The sequence below is a fragment of the Ictalurus punctatus genome, chromosome 7, assembly GCF_001660625.3.
Source record: "Ictalurus punctatus breed USDA103 chromosome 7, Coco_2.0, whole genome shotgun sequence".
NCBI classification, from domain to species: domain Eukaryota; kingdom Metazoa; phylum Chordata; class Actinopteri; order Siluriformes; family Ictaluridae; genus Ictalurus; species Ictalurus punctatus.
In genome coordinates this window covers 31,006,307-31,027,338 of record NC_030422.2, presented here as the reverse complement: position 1 = coordinate 31,027,338, position 21,032 = coordinate 31,006,307, and the positions used below count along the sequence as shown (strand labels likewise).

The window sequence follows — 21,032 nt, the reverse complement described above, 5'->3', positions numbered from 1 at the left end:
GAAGTCTTTAGAAATCTTTGGCTCTGGTCCCATGTTTCGTAGTGTAATATCCATGTTCTATAATGATGTTTTCAGTAGTGTTTCCCTGAACCTGGGTCTAACCCAGAATTCAGATTAAATGAGGAATCCACCAAGGATGCCCAATTTCACCATTACTGTTTAACCTAGCAGTTCAATTAATGTCTTTCATCATAAAAAATCTAAACTGAGGATAATATAGGTATTGAAATTCTTGGCAGGACTTTCTCTAGAAGATGAAATAGAGGGTATTCCAGTAAAAGAGGAGGTTAAGTACCCAGGGGTTATGATTACCAAGAACTGTGCTAATAGAGAACACTCAAACTTCAAATCTAAAATTGAAGGGATGAAAAAATCCTTAAATCATTGCTTTTCTAGAGACTTATCTATTTTGGGCAGAATCCTCGACTAAAACTGAGGGAATATCCAAACTTATATATTTATCTCACATGTTGAACATGGCCCCAAAAGTAGCTCAGTCTGTGAATTCAACATAAAATTGATCATCTATGAGCTTTATTTCAATTGAACACAAATTAGCTTCTGTTGTTGAGCACCATTTGTAAAAATCATTTTTTTAAAATCTCTTTATAAATAAATTTCTTATATCACTGACTCCCTGCCACAGAGACAGCAATACACTGAGAGCAGTACACTATGAGAGCAGTACACTATGACAGCAGTACACTATGAGAGCAGAACACTATGTCTGCAGTACACTATGAGAGCAGTACACTATGATTGCAGTACACTATGACTGCAGTACACTATGAGAGCAGTACACTATGTCTGCAGTACACTATGAGAGCAGTACACTATGAGAGCAGTACACTATGTCTGCAGTACACTATGAGAGCAGTACACTATGTCTGCAGTACACTATGAGAGCAGTACACTATGTCTGCAGTACACTATGAGAGCAGTACACTATGATTGCAGTACACTATGACTGCAGTACACTATGAGAGCAGTACACTATGAGAGCAGTACACTATGAGAGCAGTACACTATGTCTGCAGTACACTAAGAGGGCAGTACACTATGACTGCAGTACACTATGAGAGCAGTACACTATGTCTGCAGTACACTATGAGGGCAGTACACTATGACTGCAGTACACTATGAGAACAGTACACTATGTCTGCAGTACACTATGAGAACAGTACACTATGACTGCAGTACACTGTGAGAACAGTACACTATGACTGCAGTACACTATGAGAACAGTACACTATGTCTGCAGTACACTGTGGGAACAGTACACTATGACTGCAGTACACTATGAGAACAGTACACTATGTCTGCAGTACACTATGAGAACAGTACACTATGACTGCAGTACACTATGAGAGCAGTACACTATGACTGCAGTACACTATGAGAGCAGTACACTATGAGAACAGTACACTATGAGAGCAGTACACTATGAGAGCAGTACACTATGACTGCATGACATCATGACTGCATGACATCATGAAATTCTAAATTCTTGATGACGTCTACCGGTCAGTGGTGAGGCCACATCAGTCTTGCAGTCTCCACGACAAAGAACAAACCTCCTTCACATCAACACAGACTTCTCCAGAAAATCTGAAAGACTCGTGCAGTCCAGCCAGGATACGCCAAATTGTAGTGGACATTTTACAACACTCGCAGACTCGTCCTCTGAAGGTAAAACGGTTTATTACAGAAAGATGGTTAATGCAGGAGAGAATAAAGCAGGAGAGAATAATGAGAGCGCTCTGAAGCCCTTGTACTAAACCACTACTATAGATATGAAACGCAGAACATGACACACTTCGCGCGGTGGAGATAAACTTCTGTAGTTTTTCCCGTGTGCTTGTTGTTATTGTTCGTCTTCTTCTTCGTCACCACTTGTGGACGGACTAAAACACTTGCGCGTATTTGCTGCCCCCTTCAGGTCCGGAAGAATTGCAACCTCGGTGCCTCCATTGGAACGGTATCAACGCTGTGTGTGTCATTAACTCATTAAAATGGTCCCTTTTAGCAAGTTACTGTGGTATGAGGGGAATTAAACACTTCCGGTGTGCTGTAATTAAAAAATAATGCACTTTATCTTGTTTTATTCCTTACCTAATCAATACCCTAAATGTGTTTCTGGTAGAAAATTCTGTAATAAAAAAAATTAAGCTACCTTTTAACTCATAAGGTCTTATAATAACACCATATAAACAACATTTAATCTAGGTGCATAAAATAAAAATACTTATACTAATTAATACTGATAATTAATATCATGTTTAATTACATTTAGTATACTTCTATCTGTCTGCTGCTGTAATAGGTGAATTTCCCTCCAGGATCATTAAATCTATCTGTCTAACTAACTCATAAATAAATAAATAAATGCTTGGTATACACTTGTTGTTTTCCAGGGAACAATCATGGGATTGAAAGGAGCCATGAAAACGTTTTCAAAGAAACTAGGATTTAAAAGCAGTGGCTCAAAGGCTATAGAAGCTGAACTTGAGAAATTAAAGAAGGAAAATGCCCAGCTGAGGATGACTTTGGAGGACATGTCGAAACAAAATGGAAGGCTTTATCCTGCATGTCCTGAGTCAGATGAAGCCAAGCTGCTGGAGGTGAGTCTCTTTTTGTCTGTAGAATTCAGACTATGAACGATGCACCCCTTACAGGTCGAGGAACACAACTGTTTTGAAGCACAAGGTTTTGACTTCAAGTTTCAAAGCTCTGAATCACTTAACTATTGTGTTCCATGCTTGGAGGAGTCACTTTGAATATTTTTTTTCTCTCCAAATGAATAAATAAAAATCAGCAATAATATGAAAAGTGAATAGTTTTTCTTCATAGTGGTAAAACGTTAAGAAACTGAACAGCTGCAAATAACTGATCGTTCTGCTAATACGGTTTTCCTCTGGAGGCTAGCCTGCTGTCTAGATAGATCTAATTTGTATTGAATAATTCTGAATGAGTGAGATTTTATGGAGAGGGTGGCTTTTCATGGTGGATAAGACGATTATAAAGTTGCAAGTGCATTAAGATTGTACATCAGATTTGAGTATTCAACAACACCATGGTATGAAAATGTTTTAATATGTGGTTGTAGTTCTAGGTGAAGAATCACATTCTTGATGTATTTAATAGGTTCCTTCAGATGAGATCACCATTCTCAAGGAGCAACTGCGAGATGTGAGTCGACAGACAGCATGACACTCAGATTTTCTTCTCCGTTGCTGCTCAGCATAGTTGAACTCATTACCTGATGACATGTGTTTTATTTCCCCCTGTGCTAGGCTCAGGAAAAAAATCAGAAATGGAAAGTTTATGACCATGAGAGAGAGTCCTGTATGCAGTGGAATCTGGCCAGACGTATAGAGCTCGAGCAGCAGTTAAACCAAGCCCAGCGAACACTAGAACAACAGCACGAAGAGACCAAATCAGAAGGTAGGGCCTCACCGAAAACCAGTAGGAAGTGATGTCACTTGAGTGAATCCACTTCTTTTACATGCTACGAGAAACTCTGCAACAAATGTTTTTAAAGGTCCACTTCACATCTGCTCTTTTTCTACTATAATGGCAAATTTCATCTGTTATCTAAGGTTATCTAAGGTTAATGGGTGCTTCAAGATTCTCTTAACTTGATGAAAGGTAATATTCAGAGGTCTGTCTTTCTGACTACCGTGATCCAGGTCAGTCACCTGCCTCCATGCAGCAGGAGAAGCAGCTGCAGGAGAGCCCGAGGGAGATGGAGGAGGAAGGCAAAAGGGCGAGTCGCCTACAGGTCGAGTTGGTGGCGCTGAAAGCCAAGTATGAAGAGAAGAGCCGTGAGGTGGTGCGAGTCCAGGAGGAGCTGCAAGTGGAGCGTAGAAGTTGGCGACAAACTTTAGCTTTACGGCATGAAGATCAGAAAAGAATGGCCGTTTTAGAGCAACAGGTACAAGATTTTGCTTCAGTGAACCTTTATACTACCAGATAGATGATGGAACGATTCTCTAAAGCATTTCCAACTTTATCTGGCAGGTCCAATCGTCTGCTAGAGACTTTGAGAACGAGAAACAGGACCGACAAAGTCTACAGCACCTGCTCCACAAAGTGCTGAAGGAGCTTCGCAAGGCTAGAGACCAAATCACACGCTTGGAGTCGGCAGAAATCCACGTTCACCAAAGTATCACTTTTAAAAAAAAGGTAAAGTTGATTTTATAAGTAAATCAGAAAGTAATTCAGTCAATCCAAATCAGTGAACTTTATTTATTGATTGATTTATTTTAATAACAATATACAGAAACTGCAGCGAGAAACTCGGTTCTCTGAGCCAAGCTCATGCACCAGGCTGGATTTGGATAAGACGACCAATCAGGACCGTATCCTGAACCCCACATCTCCATTAAAGAGCTCCAACACATTGGATGAGCGCTTTCTGGACTGTCCCATCTGCAGCGCCTCATACCCTGTCAGCCAGCACAGAAAGCTCCTTGAACACATTGACTACTGCTTTAATTAAGGGATTAGGGCTTGATATTGCTTATATTTTCCATTTTTCCTCTTTTTTATGTCTTTTTATATTTTTGTATTCCAAATCAAATTTCCACTGTTTTTTCATTTAGTTTTGGATTAATCAATGGTGTGCTTGATCGGCTTTTGAGTATTTGCAAAGGTACTGCCTTTCCATCAATGTGGAGCATATTTAAAGTAAATTTTAACTCCTGTTCGTTCTGGTTGGGTAACTGTAATGTGCCCAAGTGGCAAGTTTTCTTCCCTAGTATCACTCAAAGGTGTTGAAGTGGCACAGGATAGACTCACTTTCAGTAATCTGTCCTGATGCTGGAAATCAGATCTGTCTTGAATTAGGCTGCATGTGTGTAAATCCTTGTATTAGACCGATTTAATGAAAACAAAGCAAATCATCCAAAATCACTGAGCAACCTTGTGGTCAAGAAACCGGCAAAAGACAGACAGTCAGCAAACAGGACAAACTAGGTCAGACCATAAACACGGGAACTTTGGACAGAAACAGGATCAAACGAGGAATGACACACAAAGTGAAAACACGGCTTGGTAATGTCAGAACACATGTTAAGCTGAGCTTATACTTTGCAAAGAATGAATGAAATTCCACTGCAGTGGAAAAACATAATGCTGAGGATGAGAAGAAGCTTTTAGTTACAGTAGTACTGTGTACTGCATGAATCCTAAGTGCACACCAAACAGCTTTCAAAATGATGTACCAATGTACCAATCACAGTACAGTTCTTTTCTTTTATATCCATTTTATGTTACAGTAGTGCAGACAGAACAAATGGCACTTAATCAAAAGGATATTGTTAGTAAAAGTTAGAAAAAAATCTGTTTACACATCAATACACTATATGTTCAAAAGTATGTGGACGCCTGACCATCACACCCATATGGCCTTCCCCAAACTGTAGCCGCAAAGTTGGAAGCACACAACTGTCTAAAATGTCTTTGTATGAAGTAGCATTACAATTTCCCTTCACTGGAACTAAGGGGCCCTCTCAGGGCCCTCTCATCCAACACCAGTGCCTAACCTCTTGCATTCTTGTGGCTGAATGGGCAAATCCCCACAGCCCCAGTCCAAAATCTAGTGAAAAGTATTTCCAGAAGAGTGGAGTTATAGGAGTGAAGGGGAGACCACATCTATATTAATGCCTACGTTTTTAGAATGGGATGTTCAAAACTCAGGTGTCCACATACTTTTGGTCATACCATGTACATTCTAAAAAAAAAAGAGCTTATCCTGTTTGTGTTCCATAATCAATGCTTTTATGCTTGTAATAATAATAATTTAGTCATTCTATTTATATTATAATGTTGTTGAATTCTTAAATCTGACTGGTCAGGAGGTGTTCATTAGTTTTCTAATGCCTCGTGATAACAGGACTTAACTGCCACAACATTAAGCAGAACTATAAACTGATTTTTAAAAAGCATGCCGAGTTATTGTTTACTTCATTTGAAAAAATATTGTTGTCAAATGACTGTGTTATAAGAGTATAAAACACTTTGGGATGTGCTGTTATAAGAAAAGAATCTGCTTAGGGGTTGTAACCAAATCACACCATGAAGATTTCCTATGGAAATAACACAGCCTAGTATGTTTTAGTCCTTAGATATCATGCTGGCCTTATTTACTTTGATATTGCCTCGATACCACTTCACAAGCAAGAGCTGTGTAGGCTAACATTTAGCCTATTATTTATTTGATGTTTTCCGAATTTGTGTCCATGTGACTTTCTACTGTGTTTAGGGGTTTAAAGCTATGATTAATTGGATTTAGCAGCCATCAAGAGTAACTTACTATAATATACAGGGCAAAGCGAAAAAAGAAAAGAAAACAAAACAAGATATCTAGAGCAATCATCTTGTATTCCAAAACAGATGATAGCATTGAAGGTACACACACAGTCATTATCCACAATCTGAGTAGATGCACAGGTCAAATAAGAAAACTTCTGCAAGAGATCACATAATTCATTTCCAAAAAAAAGCAGATTTGCACTTCATTATATTTACTGTTGCATATAGCTAGGAGAAGATCGCTCTTCTGAGCCGCATGTTGTGCACGTCCTGGACACGTTTCTGCCTCTCTGTCAGGTTGCTGCTCAGGGACCGTCTGATAACAGGAAAAATAACCTTCTCTCTCACACTCACCTGGGTCTGATGTCTACAGCAGGAAAATAAGCATAGCATAACAGGGTCTAGAATGCTATATATACATACATACAGTATCTCACAAAAGTGAGTACACCCCTCACATTTGTGTAAATATTTGATGATATCTTTTCATGTGATGACACTGAAGAAATGACACTTTGCTACAATGTAAAGTAGTGAGTGTGCAGCTTGTGTAACAGTGTAAATTTGCTGTCCCCTCAAAATAACTCAACACACAGCATTTAATGTCTAAACTGCTGGCAACAAAAGTGAGTACACTCCTAAGTGAAAATGTGAAACATTACATTAGCTCATTATTGGCTACGCTGTATGAAAGAGAAGACACTACAGATAAGCTTTAAACTGACAGCAAAATATTTTTTTATGTTTGCATCACAATTTGATGAAATAAATACATAGAATTAAATAGCATGTCCTGAATCTCAGTAACAGTTCCTTAATGCAAGAATGTATTGCTTGGTGCAATGTTGGGGGAAAGAGATCTCATGTAGATTGTATAACAGGCATGATGATCAGCGGTGCTGAGTTTTTACCACTGTAATTGCGTGAAGGACTGAAGAATGGATAGAGTTTCTCAGTGAACGTCTGACCAGTGAAAGAGTAGATAAGAGACTTTGCATCAACATCATAGAAGGAGATCAGACCCTCTTCATAATCCACAAACACCCCCACCTTCTGAGGAGCCTGTTTCAAGGAGAGGGGAACAGGAGGAGAGTCACAAGCCTCGTATTCAGTCTTGTGTCTCAGCCACATTGTCCAGTATCCATTCGTAGGGCTGGTTATTATTTTTTCTTGTCTCTTAACAGACTCTCGGGCCACTCCTAAATCCCATTTAGTCTTCTCTCTGACCTGCACCTCATAGTAAAATCTCCCTGAGGAGAATCCCTCCTTTCCCAACACACAGACACAAAGATTAAACCTCTCTGGGTTATCAGGGAGATCCTGTTGCAAGTCTCCATGTCTCACTTGCTTTCCATCATGAGACAGGATGAGTTCAGGATGAGCTGTATCCGGATCCAGAGTCACATCCACTGAGAGACAGAGACACAATTTACAACCACGTTATAACTTTATATAGTGGGTGATAATTAAGAAATATATATATTTAGTCATGTGATGAATGAGAGCCCACACACCTGCATGTTGTTGATTTCTCTTCAGATCTGTTTGGAAAAGTGTGATAACAATTTATTATTTGAAAGTCAAATCACAAATAAACTAGTACTCTAACCATGGTGAGGATAGAAATGGAAGCGAGGATGGGCCTGGGTGAAACAGGGTGGGCAACGGTTTGAAACGAAAAACTCAGCAGTGACTCAAAAAAGAAAAAAATAACATAAATGGAGGGGACAGTGGTGTTGTGACGGTTAAGGGTCTGGGTTACTGATCATAAGGTCGGGGGTTCAAGCCCCAGCACTGCCACTGTTGTGCTCTTGAACAAGGCCCTTAACGCTCTCTGCTCCAGGGGGTGCTGTATCATGGCTGACCCTGTGCTCTGACCCTAACATGCTGGGGTATGCGAAGAAAATAATTTCACTGTTTTGTAATGTATACGTGATTAATAAAGACTCATTATCATTAAATGATTGCAGAAAGACAACAAATTGAAGGTCTATCGCTCAAGCCTACTTGAGAAGCCAACTTGTGGAATAATTCACCTCAGTTGTACTATCATCACACATTGTACTATCATCACAAGTGTCAGTTGTTTACTGTAGCACAAACACACACACACACACACACACACAGCCTCCATAAACACAACAAAAGACTTGTAACAGAATGCACTAACATTACATCTCAACTAAATCCAGCAGCGAAACACATCACACCTAACAGAAAAATCAAAAAATGAAACACAAATGGTTGCAGAAAACTATATTTCACACTATACAGTGAGGGGAACAAGCATTTGATCCCCTGCTGATTTTGTACGTTTGCCCACTGACAAAGAAATGATCAGTCTATAATTTTAATGGTAGATTTATTTGAACAGTGAGAGACAGAATAACAACAAAAAAATCCAGAAAAATGCATGTCAAAAATGTTATAAATTGATTTGCATTTTAATGAGGGAAAAAAGTATTTGACCCCCTCTCAATCAGAAAGATTTCTGGCTCCCAGGTGTCTTTTATACAGGTAACGAGCTGAGATTAGGAGCACACTCTTAAAGGGAGTGCTCCTAATCTCAGTTTGTTACCTGTATAAAAGACACCTGTCCACAGAAGCAATCAATCAATCAGATTCCAAACTCTCCACCATGGCCAAGACCAAACAGCTCTCCAATGATGTCAGGGACAAGATTGTAGACCTACACAAGTCTGGAATGGGCTACAAGACCATTGCCAAACAGCTTGGTGAGAAGGTGACAACAGTTGGTGCGATTATTCGCAAATGGAAGAAACACAAAAGAACTGTCAATCTCCCTCGGCCTGGGGCTCCATGCAAGATCTCACCTCGTGGAGTTGCAGTGATCATGAGAACAGTGAGGAATCAGCCCAGAACTACACGGGAGGATCTTGTCAATGATCTCAAGGCAGCTGGGACCATAGTCACCAAGAAAACAATTGGTAACACACTACGCCGTGAAGGACTGAAATCCTGCAGCGCGCGCAAGGTCCGCTGCTCAAGAAAGCACATATACATGCCCGTCTGAAGTTTGCCAATGAACATCTGAATGATCCAGAGGACAACTGGGTGAAAGTGTTGTGGTCAGATGAGACCAAAATGGAGCTCTTTGGCATCAACTCAACTCGCCGTGTTTGGAGGAGGAGGAATGCTGCCTATGACCCCAAGAACACCATCCCCACCGTCAAACAAGGAGGTGGAAACATTATGCGTTTGGTGTGTTTTTCTGCTAAGGGGACAGGACAACTTCACCGCATCAAAGGGACGATGGACGGGGCCATGTACCGTCAAATCTTGGGTGAGAACCTCCTTCCCTCAGCCAGGGCATTGAAAATGGGTCGTGGATGGGTATTCCAGCATGACAATGACCCAAAACACACGGCCAAGGCAACAAAGGAGTGGCTCGAGAAGAAGCACATTAAGGTCCTGGAGTGGCCTAGCCAGTCTCCAGACCTTAATCCCATAGAAAATCTGTGGAGAGAGCTGAAGGTTCGAGTTGCCAAAAGTCAGCCTCGAAACCTTAATGACTTGGAGAAGATCTGCAAAGAGGAGTGGGACAAAATCCCTCCTGAGATGTGTGCAAACCTGGTGGCCAACTACAAGAAACGTCTGACCTCTGTGATTGCCAACAAGGGTTTTGCCACCAAGTACTAAGTCATGTTTTGCAGAGGGGTCAAATACTTTTTTCCCTCATTAAAATGCAAATCAATTTATAACATTTTTGACATGCGTTTTTCTGGATTTTCTTGTTGTTATTCTGTCTCTCACTGTACAAATAAATCTACCATTAAAATTATAGACTGATCATTTCTTTGTCAGTGGGCAAAAATACAAAATCAGCAGGGGATCAAATACTTTTTTCCCTCACTGTATTGTTTATAGTGCTTTTGACATTTTAGTATCCCAACTAGAATTTCATTTCATAGAACTCTTCTTACTAACTCTTACTAACTACGGTTTAACCCTTTATTGCATGGTGTTGCCATATGGCAACAATTCATTTATCTCCAATTTTTCGATAGGCAATAATACAAAAACGACTATTTTCCTATATAACTTGAAAAGGGGGCTTTTAACCTTGACATAATAAATAAAAATGGCATGTCATATGACTAGGAAGTGCTGTGTGCACTTCCTTTTCTGCAATCACATGGCCTGGTGAAGATCATCATCAGAGGACTCTCAATATTTGACAAATTTTTCAATATATACTTAAAGAATTTATTTATTTATTTATTTTTAGATAAGCTAACATTTATTTGAGCATTCTGTTAAACTGTAAAATGTCATTGTTGCCATATGGCAACAATGTGCCGTAATGTAACTATTTATGTGCGGTTTCGAATTGAAACAGACCTACATATCAAAAAAAAAAAAAAAAAAACAGACACTAGGCTTCTCTAATTGTATATTTCCATTTCCAACTGTATGATATTTTCCAGAATTGCACATTGTTGCCAACAATTTACCAGTCTGTGATGTTTGAGAGATGCTGTCTAAATGGTTTGCAGCTCATATGACAAACGGTGATCAAAATATTCATAAATAGGATGTAATTACTGCAGAATCCTCATAACGTTTATACATATGCCTTTTGGCGATACAGATTCTAACTCTTACATCAAAGGACGGTCAGGGCACATGATAAAGTCCCTGCCATTAATGGAGCACTGTAATTAGAAAACAATGTAGAGCATTGTATGTAATGTTCTACTGGACATGTTTATGTGAAACTAACCATGACAAGTAAATGGCCTCAGCACAAATCCTTATTGACCACTGAGTGACTTACCAGAGTCAGCATACTTGTCCATTTCCTTGTTGAGAGATTCCAGAAGCTGAGACAGAGCTCTCCTCAGCATCTCCACAGTATGTTTATTGGTCCAATCCTTTTAAATAAAAAACATATATCTTTTATGTACCATTAAAGACGTGTGTTATTGTTGGGATTTGGTGAAGACTCACTTTTTTGAGTTTGGGGATGTTACGTACTTTTCCTGTGTCCTTCTGCGTGTTCTGGATAACCTTAACCTCTTCTGGTATCTTCTCGAGGTGAGTCTATGATAAATATATCAGCCATTAAATTTTTTTTTTTTAAAAACCTCTGATTTATAAACTCTGGACATTTTTTCTATGTCTTACATGTATGTCACCTTTTTAACTTGACGTTCTTGCTTTGTAGGAATTGTCGGTCTGTGTGCAGGACTGACAAATCCAGGTTCATTTGTCTCTACAGAACAGCTCCAGGGAGCTCCCATGTTTCTGACAGAGTAGTGCTCTGAATCACAGAATAAATCAGTTTGTGTTTTTAACATCAACTTCAGTTTTATAAGGAATCAGATGAGTAATACAGAGTGAAACCACACATACCAGACAGGACTTTCAACCCCCAAAACTTTCCCTCACTTGCTCTGTGGAACTGCCGGATTTCACCTGAACTGACTTATTAGATGAGTGTAGCCAAGGCAGAAATGAAAGTACTCTGATTTCAACTTTTGGGGAATTCCTCTATACAAATTGGTTGCAAAATGTCAGTGGTGGTGTGAACAGCATTCCTTAAGGCAGATAACGCAGAAGTTGTGTCCACACTAATTTAGAGTAGAGTAATTATTTCAGTAAACACATCCAGACTAACAGAGAAATCTGATCAAAGTGAGAGTGAGAGTGGGGGGAGGGGGGGGATTTGAAATTGGTCTTGATTATACTCAGTAACTAAACAAAAATATGTTAATTAAAAACAATAATTAGATTTATGGTAATCGTATCCCTATATAACTTAATAAGCTTGACTAAACTTGAAATCATTTCAAGGTTGTTAGAACATCCCACTGGAATTTAAAACTTATATTACGTATATAATATATATTACTTATATGTTTAATAACGTTTTGAAGTGTGTAATACAATTAACATAGACAGATTTTTTTTTTTTAATTATGCTAAACATGTCCCATCAATAACACTATAATATCATATGAACTTTATTATTAAAAATAAAATGTACCTGTAGTGGTTTGAGTTGTTTGAGGGTGTTCAGCTGAAATGATCTGGACTCTCACTATGAAACAACTTTAAACCTTTACCTTTCATTTCACCTAAGTGACATCATGAAGCCACTCCCAGTGTTTTTCTTTCTTTCTTTATTTATTTTAAATCACAATTACAGATTTGTGCCACCAGAGGGAAGACTTTCACACAATCCTCAACAGCCTCACTTTATCATCCTCCCCACATATTCTACAAAAACAAATCTCCTTTATAAACTTTGCATTCATAGTTACATAATATAATTATATAGGTAGACCTGCAGTTAGGGCATTTAACCCTGACTTTCTACCATCCATTGTTTATTCATGATCTGTAACTGTTTGTCGAGCTCAGGAGTTCTTGTTGATCCAGAAGGAGTTAATCAATTTATTTGACATGATAGCTACTACGCCATCAAATTCTGAACCCCATCTAAATGGGTTTATTTAGTCACTTTTTTTTAGAAATGTTCATCAAACTGTGAAAAAGATCCGTTTTGTATGTACAAAAGAATTCTCCACAATTCATTTGTACCAGGGTTTCAAATGTGCCACACACTGGGTTATGTTCTCCCCTAAAGCTTCAGTTCATCATTGAACATTTTCATGGCATTTTAAGTGGCATCACAGCGCGTTTTTGCCAACCATTTGTAATACATGAAGTCAGGATCCTAACCAGGAATGTGTTATAGTTAATATATCACAGTGCTGAATGTGTACTACATCAATTACTCATTTTTAATCTCCATTATCCTTCCATTCCTCCATATAGTGCTCTGGCACTTTTATTTTTTATTCCGTTAAATACAGTGTTTTGGTTTAGAAAACAGTATGTTACCTGTTGATATCTGATTACATGATAGTATTCCATCAACTCTCTGTCTTCATAGCTAGTTAGGGCCATGCTCGAAGTGTGGGTCAGTGTGATATACTTGGATCTTATACTTACTTTGGACTTACATTTGGTAGAACAAGTCTTTATTTGTGTGTTTGTGGGGCATTTTTATCCTAGTACATTTATAGCACATCATTTGCAGCTGGTGAACTGCTAGAAAAAACTCAGCCAGTGTGTGTGTGTGTGTATGAGAAAGACAGTTAGACAACTCTGTTCTAGGTAACACTAAGCTAATTAGGAGGGCTATGTGATTCAATGCTCTAGTTTAACGTAAGTTCAATTACATACTATCCGCTGTATACTTTACAATGTAAACTCTTGTCGAGATTAACAATTAGCTGAACAAATAATTACCATACATTAGCATGACATGCGTGAAAGTACACTGTTTGCTAATAATTTTTTATTGTGAAAAGACAATGTAATTTTAGAGCAAACCACCACCATATCAGTCATCACTATTAAAAAGTCATAAAACATGAATAATAATTCTCGTGTAAAATCGTTTCATGATTAGGTTTTAAGAAGTAACTTTTTGATAGGAACTTTTAGTGCAGCTTAGGACAATGCTGGGCCCCTGGCTTTATTTAAGAAACTATCGCTTAAAATGTTTAGCAGGCATAATGACCAATGGTGCTGAGTTTTCACCTACATAACTGTGGCCAGGGCTGAAGTATGGATAGAGATCCTCAAAAAAACATTGATCCGTGAAAGAGTAGATGTGAGACTTGGCGTCAACATCGTAGAACGAGACCAGACCCTCCTCATAATCAACAAACACCCCTACCTTCTGGGGAGCCTGCTTCAAGGAGAGAGGAACAAGGGGACGTTCACCAGCCTTATATTCTGTCCCATTTCTCAGCAGTACACTCCAGAAACCGTTCTCAGGTGTGAGTGTAATTGTTCCTTTCCTGTTAACAGACTTCCTGGCCACACCTAAATCCCACTCCGTCTTCCCTCTGACCTCTACCTCATAGTAAAATTTGCCTGAGGGGAATCTCTCCTTTCCCAGCACACAGGCGCAGTAATTAAACCTCTCTGCATTATCACGTAGTCTGTGTCGGTTTTGTCCACATCTAACTTGTTTCCCATCGTCAGACAACACGAGGTAAAAATTCGCTGTATTAGGATCCAGAGTCACCGCCACTAAAAGAGAAAATTTAATGTTATGTAATAGAGATAGTGTAGATATTTATTTACGTCATCGGTAAAAGCCGACTCACCTGCATAGCGTTGAATGCTCTTTAGTTCTGTTTGGGGGGAAATAATAACGAACACTGTCATTTCAATCTCAGCAATGTAAGAATAGTAGTAAAGTAATAAACTCTCATATGAAATTGGAGTTTTCTTTGTCTTTCTTTGCCGTGGAGCACTCAAAAACTGAACAGACGTGTCTCCTCGGGACTTGTTTACAGCCTGTCGGAACTCGTAAGTATTTGGGACTTCACAAACGAAATACGTTTGCCTTTAAACATCGTGTTCCAACAAGTCTACGGTATAATATAGCTGGTTATATCAGTTTATATTGTGAAATTAAACATTTTTTAAGCACTATCTATTTTGGTACATGTCGGTCTTGTCATTTAAGTGAGTAGTCATTGCTCTTCAGCGCTTACCTTTTGGGACAGTAAGACTTAAATTAAAATAAAAAATTTACCCTATTTCGCCCTCTGAATGAACGGGTCAGTCTTAAATCACTCATAGAAACATTTTGGATGAATCAGATCATATATATCATATGGAATGATAGATTGTTCTCTACTCTGCAAAAACACCTCACCACAAATTCTTATTAATCAACTAGTTATCGGTACTTACTAATCTCAGGGAACTTCTCCATTTCTTCATTGAGAGACTCCTGAAGCTGAGTCCTCAGAGTCTCCAGACACAGATAAGAGTTAATTGTGACGTCAGCCCAGTACTTTGTGCGTGGAGGGCTGCACAGTGTCGGGTAAATCTACAGTACAGCAGGAGAGAGGAGAAATCCCTCAGCATGGGGACTGCTGTCCTGTCATGTGCTGCATTGCTATTGAGAAACAGAGGGACTCTGACCTGTAGGAGGTGGAGGTGATCCTCGGTGCGTGAGATCTGCTCCAGCTCAGTGTTTCTCCTCTTTAGCTCAGTGATTTCATACTGCAGATGTTTAATGAACTCTTCAGCCTGCATCTCTGCTGCTTTCTGCTCCTCGTCTATCACCTTAAGCATCTCAGCCTGGCTTTTCTCAATGCAGCGCATCAGAGCACTGAACACAGCCATGCTTTCTGCTTTCTCCTTCTCTGTATTCATCTAACAGGAGACACATCAAAGTATTTTTTGTTATTTAATCGTAATTAGGAATCCTACTTAGTGGTGCAAGCAGAGTAAAGAGTAACATCTACTTCCTTTTGATCCTCTCTTCCTTGTGCAGACTATAAAAGGTATCAGCATAGGTGTTGGTAATCTAATATCTGACATCCTACTGACGTAAACACGATTGACTGTTTTGCTTTACAAGACATGTGGCGTCTTGTTATTAAGTTGCTACGTGGAGTAACTTATTCTTAAAATCACTTATTGTTTATGCGAATTGTTGAAAATTTGTCCACTTCCTAACCTGCATTTCAGGGCAGAAATGAGGTGAGGTGTTTGTTATGTCCTGACGTAGTTGAAAGATGGATTTGATCAATGAACAAACTGTTTGAGACTTGAACATCTTAGGCAGAGCCTTTCCCTAACTGAAAAATAATGCTGTTAGTGACAGGCAGTCAGACAGTCCCACTCTCTATTCTGCATGGCCACGGTGAGAAGTGAAGCAAAAAATCAGTTATAGCTGCAGAGACTGTTGGGAAGAAAAAGGTCCTTGCTGCATGGCAGAGACATGAACCAAAGCAAGCAGAAATCTGTCAACTCTCCCTTGGGAAGAAGAACGGTTTCTTCACTGTACTGAAAGTCAGATTAGTGGACCTGGCAACGTACAACCCGAACATACAAGAGATGAGATGCTGTTTTTTAAAGCATATGATACACTGTAGGAGGTGAGTGAAAGTTGTATCACCAGTACAATGTCACACATTAAGGAAATAATGTACACGTCAAGAGCTGCAATGGGTACAGAGATGTTACAGACAGCACTTCAAACACACCAAGCAGTGCCAACAGGGTGTGGTAAATCACTGGGTCTGTTCAGGCAGCTTAAGAGACGAGTTTTGCCGGCGTAAATGCCACCGTCTGAGCCTAGTAAAAAAAAGGCTGCATTAGCTGCCGTTGGTGCCTGAACAAGTCTATGATACACAAGAAGTATTAGATGTTTGCCAACTTTTGTCTGAGACGAAACCAAGGCCAAGCAACTTGTGCAAGCTTCGACTTGCACAGAAGCTGTAGATATAAAGTGGCTTTCACTGAAGACTTTTTATTTTAATGCCAATTGCTAGTCGGCGAATTTCAGTGTCTGCTTTGGGGTGTGGAATTCAAACATTTCATGCCGTGGATGAAACCAACATTCTTACCAAATATATTAACACAGCAGTATTTAAAAAAATGATCAGTCTACCTGCTCTTGCAGATGGCTATGTGCCTAGGCCAGCTCCATGTCCAATGAGGGATCACAAGCGATTTGTAGAAGTGACTGCCAACTGCAGGTCAAGACGTGCCTTCTTCTAGTAAATGTAATTTAACACTAACCTTCTAGAAGGCACCAAGGGGAGGCCACTGTCTATCTTCCCCACATTTTACAGACATTTTTCAACACACACCATGTTCTCTGGAGTGAATTCGAGTGATTCTCATCATTAGTAGGAACGAGTATTAATGAGTGATGCACAGCCTCAATAAATCGTAGTGTTTGCACTATTCATTTGTGTTGCCTGGCGAGGGACACCATCAGTATGGGTTACAAACCCTCAGGACAAATATCTTACATTGCTTCCACTACTTTCAAATGCAACCTGCCCTGAATGGTCCTACACAAGGAAACAAGCCAACCTGAAAACTCCATTAGTTTTGAAGTCATCTACATAGAAACACAGTTACCTTCCATCTTTTTTTTTTTTTTTTTAAGTCAGTCAAGACTTACCTTATTGAGTTTTTCAGATTCTTTGACTTCTTTTATCTTCTTTAGTCGCTTCTGGATCATCTGCTGAAATGCTGCCTGCGTCTCCCCCAGCTGACACTGTTACAAATAAAGAAATTATCGCACACATCTTAGAATTTGACGGATTTCACTATTTAAAAATGCCAATAAAATATGTCACTTACTTTCTTCACGACACTCTCCTCCTCTATAGGAACAATGTTGTGAGTTTTGTGTTCTCCTTCCGTGCAGAACTGACACACACACGTCTGGTCGTCTCTACAGAACAGCTCCAGGGGTCTCTCATGTTTCTGACAGATGTAGTCCTCCAGGTTCTCCACAGGGTCGATCAGTTTGTGCCTTTTGAATTTTGCTGTAGTTTTATGAAACAGCAGGTGAGCGCTACAGAGAGAAACCCCACAGTGCAGACAGGACTTTACAGCTTCCAGCTTTTCCCCAATGCAGGAGTCACACAGAACCTTTTCAGTCATGGAGAGAAGCGGATCTGCAGCGATGCTGGATTTCACCTGAACTGACTTCTTAAACTGAGCAGCCAGTCCAGAGATGAACGTATTCACACGAAGCTCGGGTCTATTGTGGAAATCCTCTTTACACAATGGACACCGGCAGTGTGAACTAGTGTCCCAGTATTTTCTAAGACAGACCTTACAGAAGTTGTGTCCACATGGAGTAGAGACTGGATCGGTGAACACATCCAGACAGATGGAGCACTGCAGCTCATCTTCAGATAGCACACTACTGGAGGAAGCCATGACTGACAGACGAGACACGGACAAGGATCTGTACACACATTTGAAACCTTTCACATATTTTTCATCAGAATATGAATACATTTACACTGTAAAATATACTGTCGGCACTGAGCCACCACAATTTGCTCCTCTACTGTAGCTTGCACTGGTTCAACTACCACCACCAGTGAATTACCTCGCACAGTGAGATGAATTTCAGCGCTTTACTAAACCAAAGCGTTTACTGTAAAGTTAAAACTCTCAAACAAGGGTTGTAGTTGCCTAAAATAGTCACTAAAATAAAGGTCACAAAACTTATCCAGTTTTGTTTTTACATGTTTTGTCAAAAAAAAAAAATGTTAGATATCCCACTATGTGTTGCATTTTCTTGTATTTTACTGTAAACCGATACACGGCTGCATTTGTCTAATCGTTTACAGTAAAAACCGTCTAACATAACCAAATAGTGTTAGATAAATAATGTACAGCATTTTTACAGTGTATTAAGCTACAGTGCAAGACAAATTGACATTTGATTTGAGAAGAGTGAGTAAATAAAATATCACTGTACATAAGACTAGGGAAATAATGATCCAAGGCACAAAAGTGTCAACGCTCCAGTCAGATCACTGTGCTGAATGGAGTCACTCATGTCTGCCATGCTCCTGTCCAATCTGATTGCGCAATAAAATCCAGTAACGTTTAACAACACCGATTCAGCAGTAACGCGGGAAATACATCACATTACCGGTTTCTGTTTTCTCTCCTTGACTCTTTTCTTCCTCCCTTTAAAATTTACCTGCTGTGGTTTTAATTCCTCAGAGAAAGCCTGCAGGAGCTTCACGCTGGGAGAAATGTTTTGGTAGTTTCCCGCCTTACTTTTAACTTTCGTTTCGTCTGAAATGCAGAATCAAGTCCCTCCCACCATCAGCCGAGTGCAGGGGGTTTACCTGAAGAAATTTAGAACTTTGTATCATTTTATTTTAAGTACAATCATCATTATTAGCCTATTATATTAGTAGCAGTAGTATTAGTATTATTAGCAGTAGTAGTAGTAGTAGAATTATTATTATTATCATCATTATTAGCCTATTAGTAGTAGTAGTAGTATTAGTATTATTATTATTATTAGTAGTAGTAGTAGTAGTAGAATTATTATTATTATTATTAGTAGTAGTAGTAGTAGTAGTAGTATCATCATTATTAGCCTATTATTATTATTATTAGTAGTAGTAGTAGTAGTAGTAGTAGTAGAATTATTATAATAATTATTATTATTAGTAGTAGTAGTAGTAGTAGTAGTAGTAGTAGAATTATTATTATTATTATTAGTAGTAGTAGTAGTAGTAGTAGTAGTAGTAGTAGTATCATCATTATTAGCCTATTATTATTATTAGTAGTAGTAGTAGTAGTAGAATTATTATTATAATTATTATTATTATTATTATTATTAGTAGTAGTAGTAGTAGTAGAATTATTATAATAATTATTATTATTATTAGTAGTAGTAGTAGTAGTAGTAGTAGAATTATTATTATTATTAGTAGTAGTAGTAGTAGTAGTAGTAGTATCATCATTATTAGCCTATTATTATTATTAGTAGTAGTAGTAGTAGAATTATTATTATAATAATAATTATTATTATTATTAGTAGTAGTAGTAGTAGTAGTAGTAGAATTATTATAATAATTATTATTATTATTAGTAGTAGTAGTAGTAGTAGTAGTAGTAGTAGAATTATTATAATAATAATTATTATTATTATTATTAGTAGTAGTAGTAGTAGTAGTAGTAGTAGTAGAATTATTATAATAATTATTATTATTATTAGTAGTAGTACTAGTATCATCATTATTAGCCTATTATTATTATTAGTAGTAGTAGTAGTAGTAGTAGTAGAATTATTATAATTATTATTATTAGTAGTAGTAGTAGTAGTAGTAGTAGTAGAATTATTATTATTAGTAGTAGTAGTAGTAGTAGTAGTAGTAGTAGAATTATTATAATAATTATTATTATTAGTAGTAGTAGTAGTAGTAGTAGTATCATCATTATTAGCCTATTATTATTAGTAGTAGTAGTAGTAGTAGTAGTAGTAGTAGAATTATTATAATAATAATAATTATTATTATTATTAGTAGTAGTAGTAGTAGTAGTAGAATTATTAGTAGTAGTAGTAGTAGTAGTAGTAGTAGTAGTAGAATTATTATAATTATTATTATTAGTAGTAGTAGTAGTAGTAGTAGAATTATTATAATTATTATTAGTAGTAGTAGTAGTAGCAGTAGTAGTAGTAGTAGTAGAATTATTATTTATTATTATTATTATTATTATTATTATTATTATTATTATTATTATTGTTGTTGTTGTTGTTGTTGTTGTTGTTGTTGTTGTTGTTGTTGTTATTTAAGCATCCTCCGGGAGAGGTGGGGGAGTGTTACCGTTTTTCACGAGAATCGTTCATTTATTTAACAAAACTTTCCATCTCCAACATCTCCAACGTGACACATCGTGGATCAGCTCTTAACACCGAGCACATTTTATGCATTGCCCTTGATTTTTTTGCCACAGGGACTTTTCTGTATATAACGTGGGTGATACAGAGCAAAGGTGTGTAGTGCCATTCATACAGTATGCCTTACGCTCAAACGGTTCCTAGACACTTCTGTGTAGTTCCCTGACCATAAACCATGATGGCAAGAGGAACCCTCAGTGAACCAAAGAGATGGCAGCGTGGTAGGAGATGTGATCTGCCAAAATAATTTCTCATTAAATGTCTAATGCACAAAGTGAACACAAAAGTGGGGTTCATTGTTTCTTTATTTCCTGTAATTGAAAAAATATATATATTTGTATTGCTTTATCATTCAACACTAAATGACAGAATAATCATCACTAGGCAATTACAATCTTTTGCACACCTTTAGCCAGTGCTCCAGCAATTCAATCTCAAGCCTGGTCTCTTTTATGTTCAGCTTTTTTAACTCCAT

At 38.2% G+C, this 21,032-nt stretch overlaps 3 protein-coding genes across 3 annotated transcripts in view; 2 read left to right on the top strand and 1 right to left on the bottom strand.

Moving 5' to 3' along the window:
* LOC108261685 (centrosomal protein of 55 kDa-like) overlaps nucleotides 1-6,266 on the top strand; it is a 43,801-nt gene extending 37,535 nt beyond the window's left edge. Inside the window, exon 8 of the transcript XR_008396734.1 lies at nucleotides 4,978-6,266. The gene's annotated coding sequence lies outside the window, so the exon portion shown is untranslated. The remainder of the gene's footprint in view (nucleotides 1-4,977) is intronic.
* Nucleotides 1,541-4,980, top strand: LOC128628735 (centrosomal protein of 55 kDa). The gene is made up of 7 exons (XM_053681686.1): nucleotides 1,541-1,689; nucleotides 2,415-2,621; nucleotides 3,145-3,189; nucleotides 3,294-3,444; nucleotides 3,690-3,934; nucleotides 4,021-4,185; nucleotides 4,283-4,980. Exons 2-7 carry the CDS (start codon nucleotides 2,424-2,426, stop codon nucleotides 4,499-4,501), a joined length of 1,023 nt encoding a protein of 340 aa, XP_053537661.1. The 5' UTR covers nucleotides 1,541-1,689; nucleotides 2,415-2,423; the 3' UTR covers nucleotides 4,502-4,980.
* Nucleotides 6,267-6,365: 99 nt separating the features above from the next.
* LOC108268233 (E3 ubiquitin-protein ligase TRIM39) lies at nucleotides 6,366-19,073 on the bottom strand. Its single transcript, XM_053681848.1, has 12 exons — nucleotides 18,842-19,073; nucleotides 17,476-18,091; nucleotides 17,294-17,389; nucleotides 15,295-15,528; nucleotides 15,061-15,199; nucleotides 14,466-14,492; nucleotides 13,871-14,388; nucleotides 11,475-11,657; nucleotides 11,287-11,379; nucleotides 11,114-11,210; nucleotides 7,830-7,856; nucleotides 6,366-7,724 (listed from the first exon to the last, which is right to left on the bottom strand). The coding sequence occupies exons 2-12, from the start codon at nucleotides 18,061-18,063 to the stop codon at nucleotides 7,177-7,179; spliced, it is 2,550 nt and encodes an 849-aa protein (XP_053537823.1). The 5' UTR covers nucleotides 18,064-18,091; nucleotides 18,842-19,073; the 3' UTR covers nucleotides 6,366-7,176.
* Nucleotides 19,074-21,032: the final 1,959 nt, after the last annotated feature.

Bases quoted from the DNA above. Each gene is read 5' to 3' on its own strand.
- LOC128628735 (XM_053681686.1), top strand. From the start codon at position 2,424: ATGGGATTGAAAGGAGCCATGAAAACGTTTTCAAAGAAACTAGGATTT. The intron at 3,190-3,293 runs GTGAGTCGACAG...CCCCTGTGCTAG, and splicing joins TCAAGGAGCAACTGCGAGAT to GCTCAGGAAAAAAATCAGAA. The intron at 3,935-4,020 runs GTACAAGATTTT...TTTATCTGGCAG, and splicing joins TGGCCGTTTTAGAGCAACAG to GTCCAATCGTCTGCTAGAGA.
- LOC108268233 (XM_053681848.1), bottom strand. From the start codon at position 18,063: ATGGCTTCCTCCAGTAGTGTGCTATCTGAAGATGAGCTGCAGTGCTCC. The intron at 15,529-17,293 runs GTAAGTCTTGAC...GTCTCCTGTTAG, and splicing joins AATCTGAAAAACTCAATAAG to ATGAATACAGAGAAGGAGAA. The intron at 11,380-11,474 runs GTGACATACATG...TATTTATCATAG, and splicing joins AAGAACGTCAAGTTAAAAAG to ACTCACCTCGAGAAGATACC.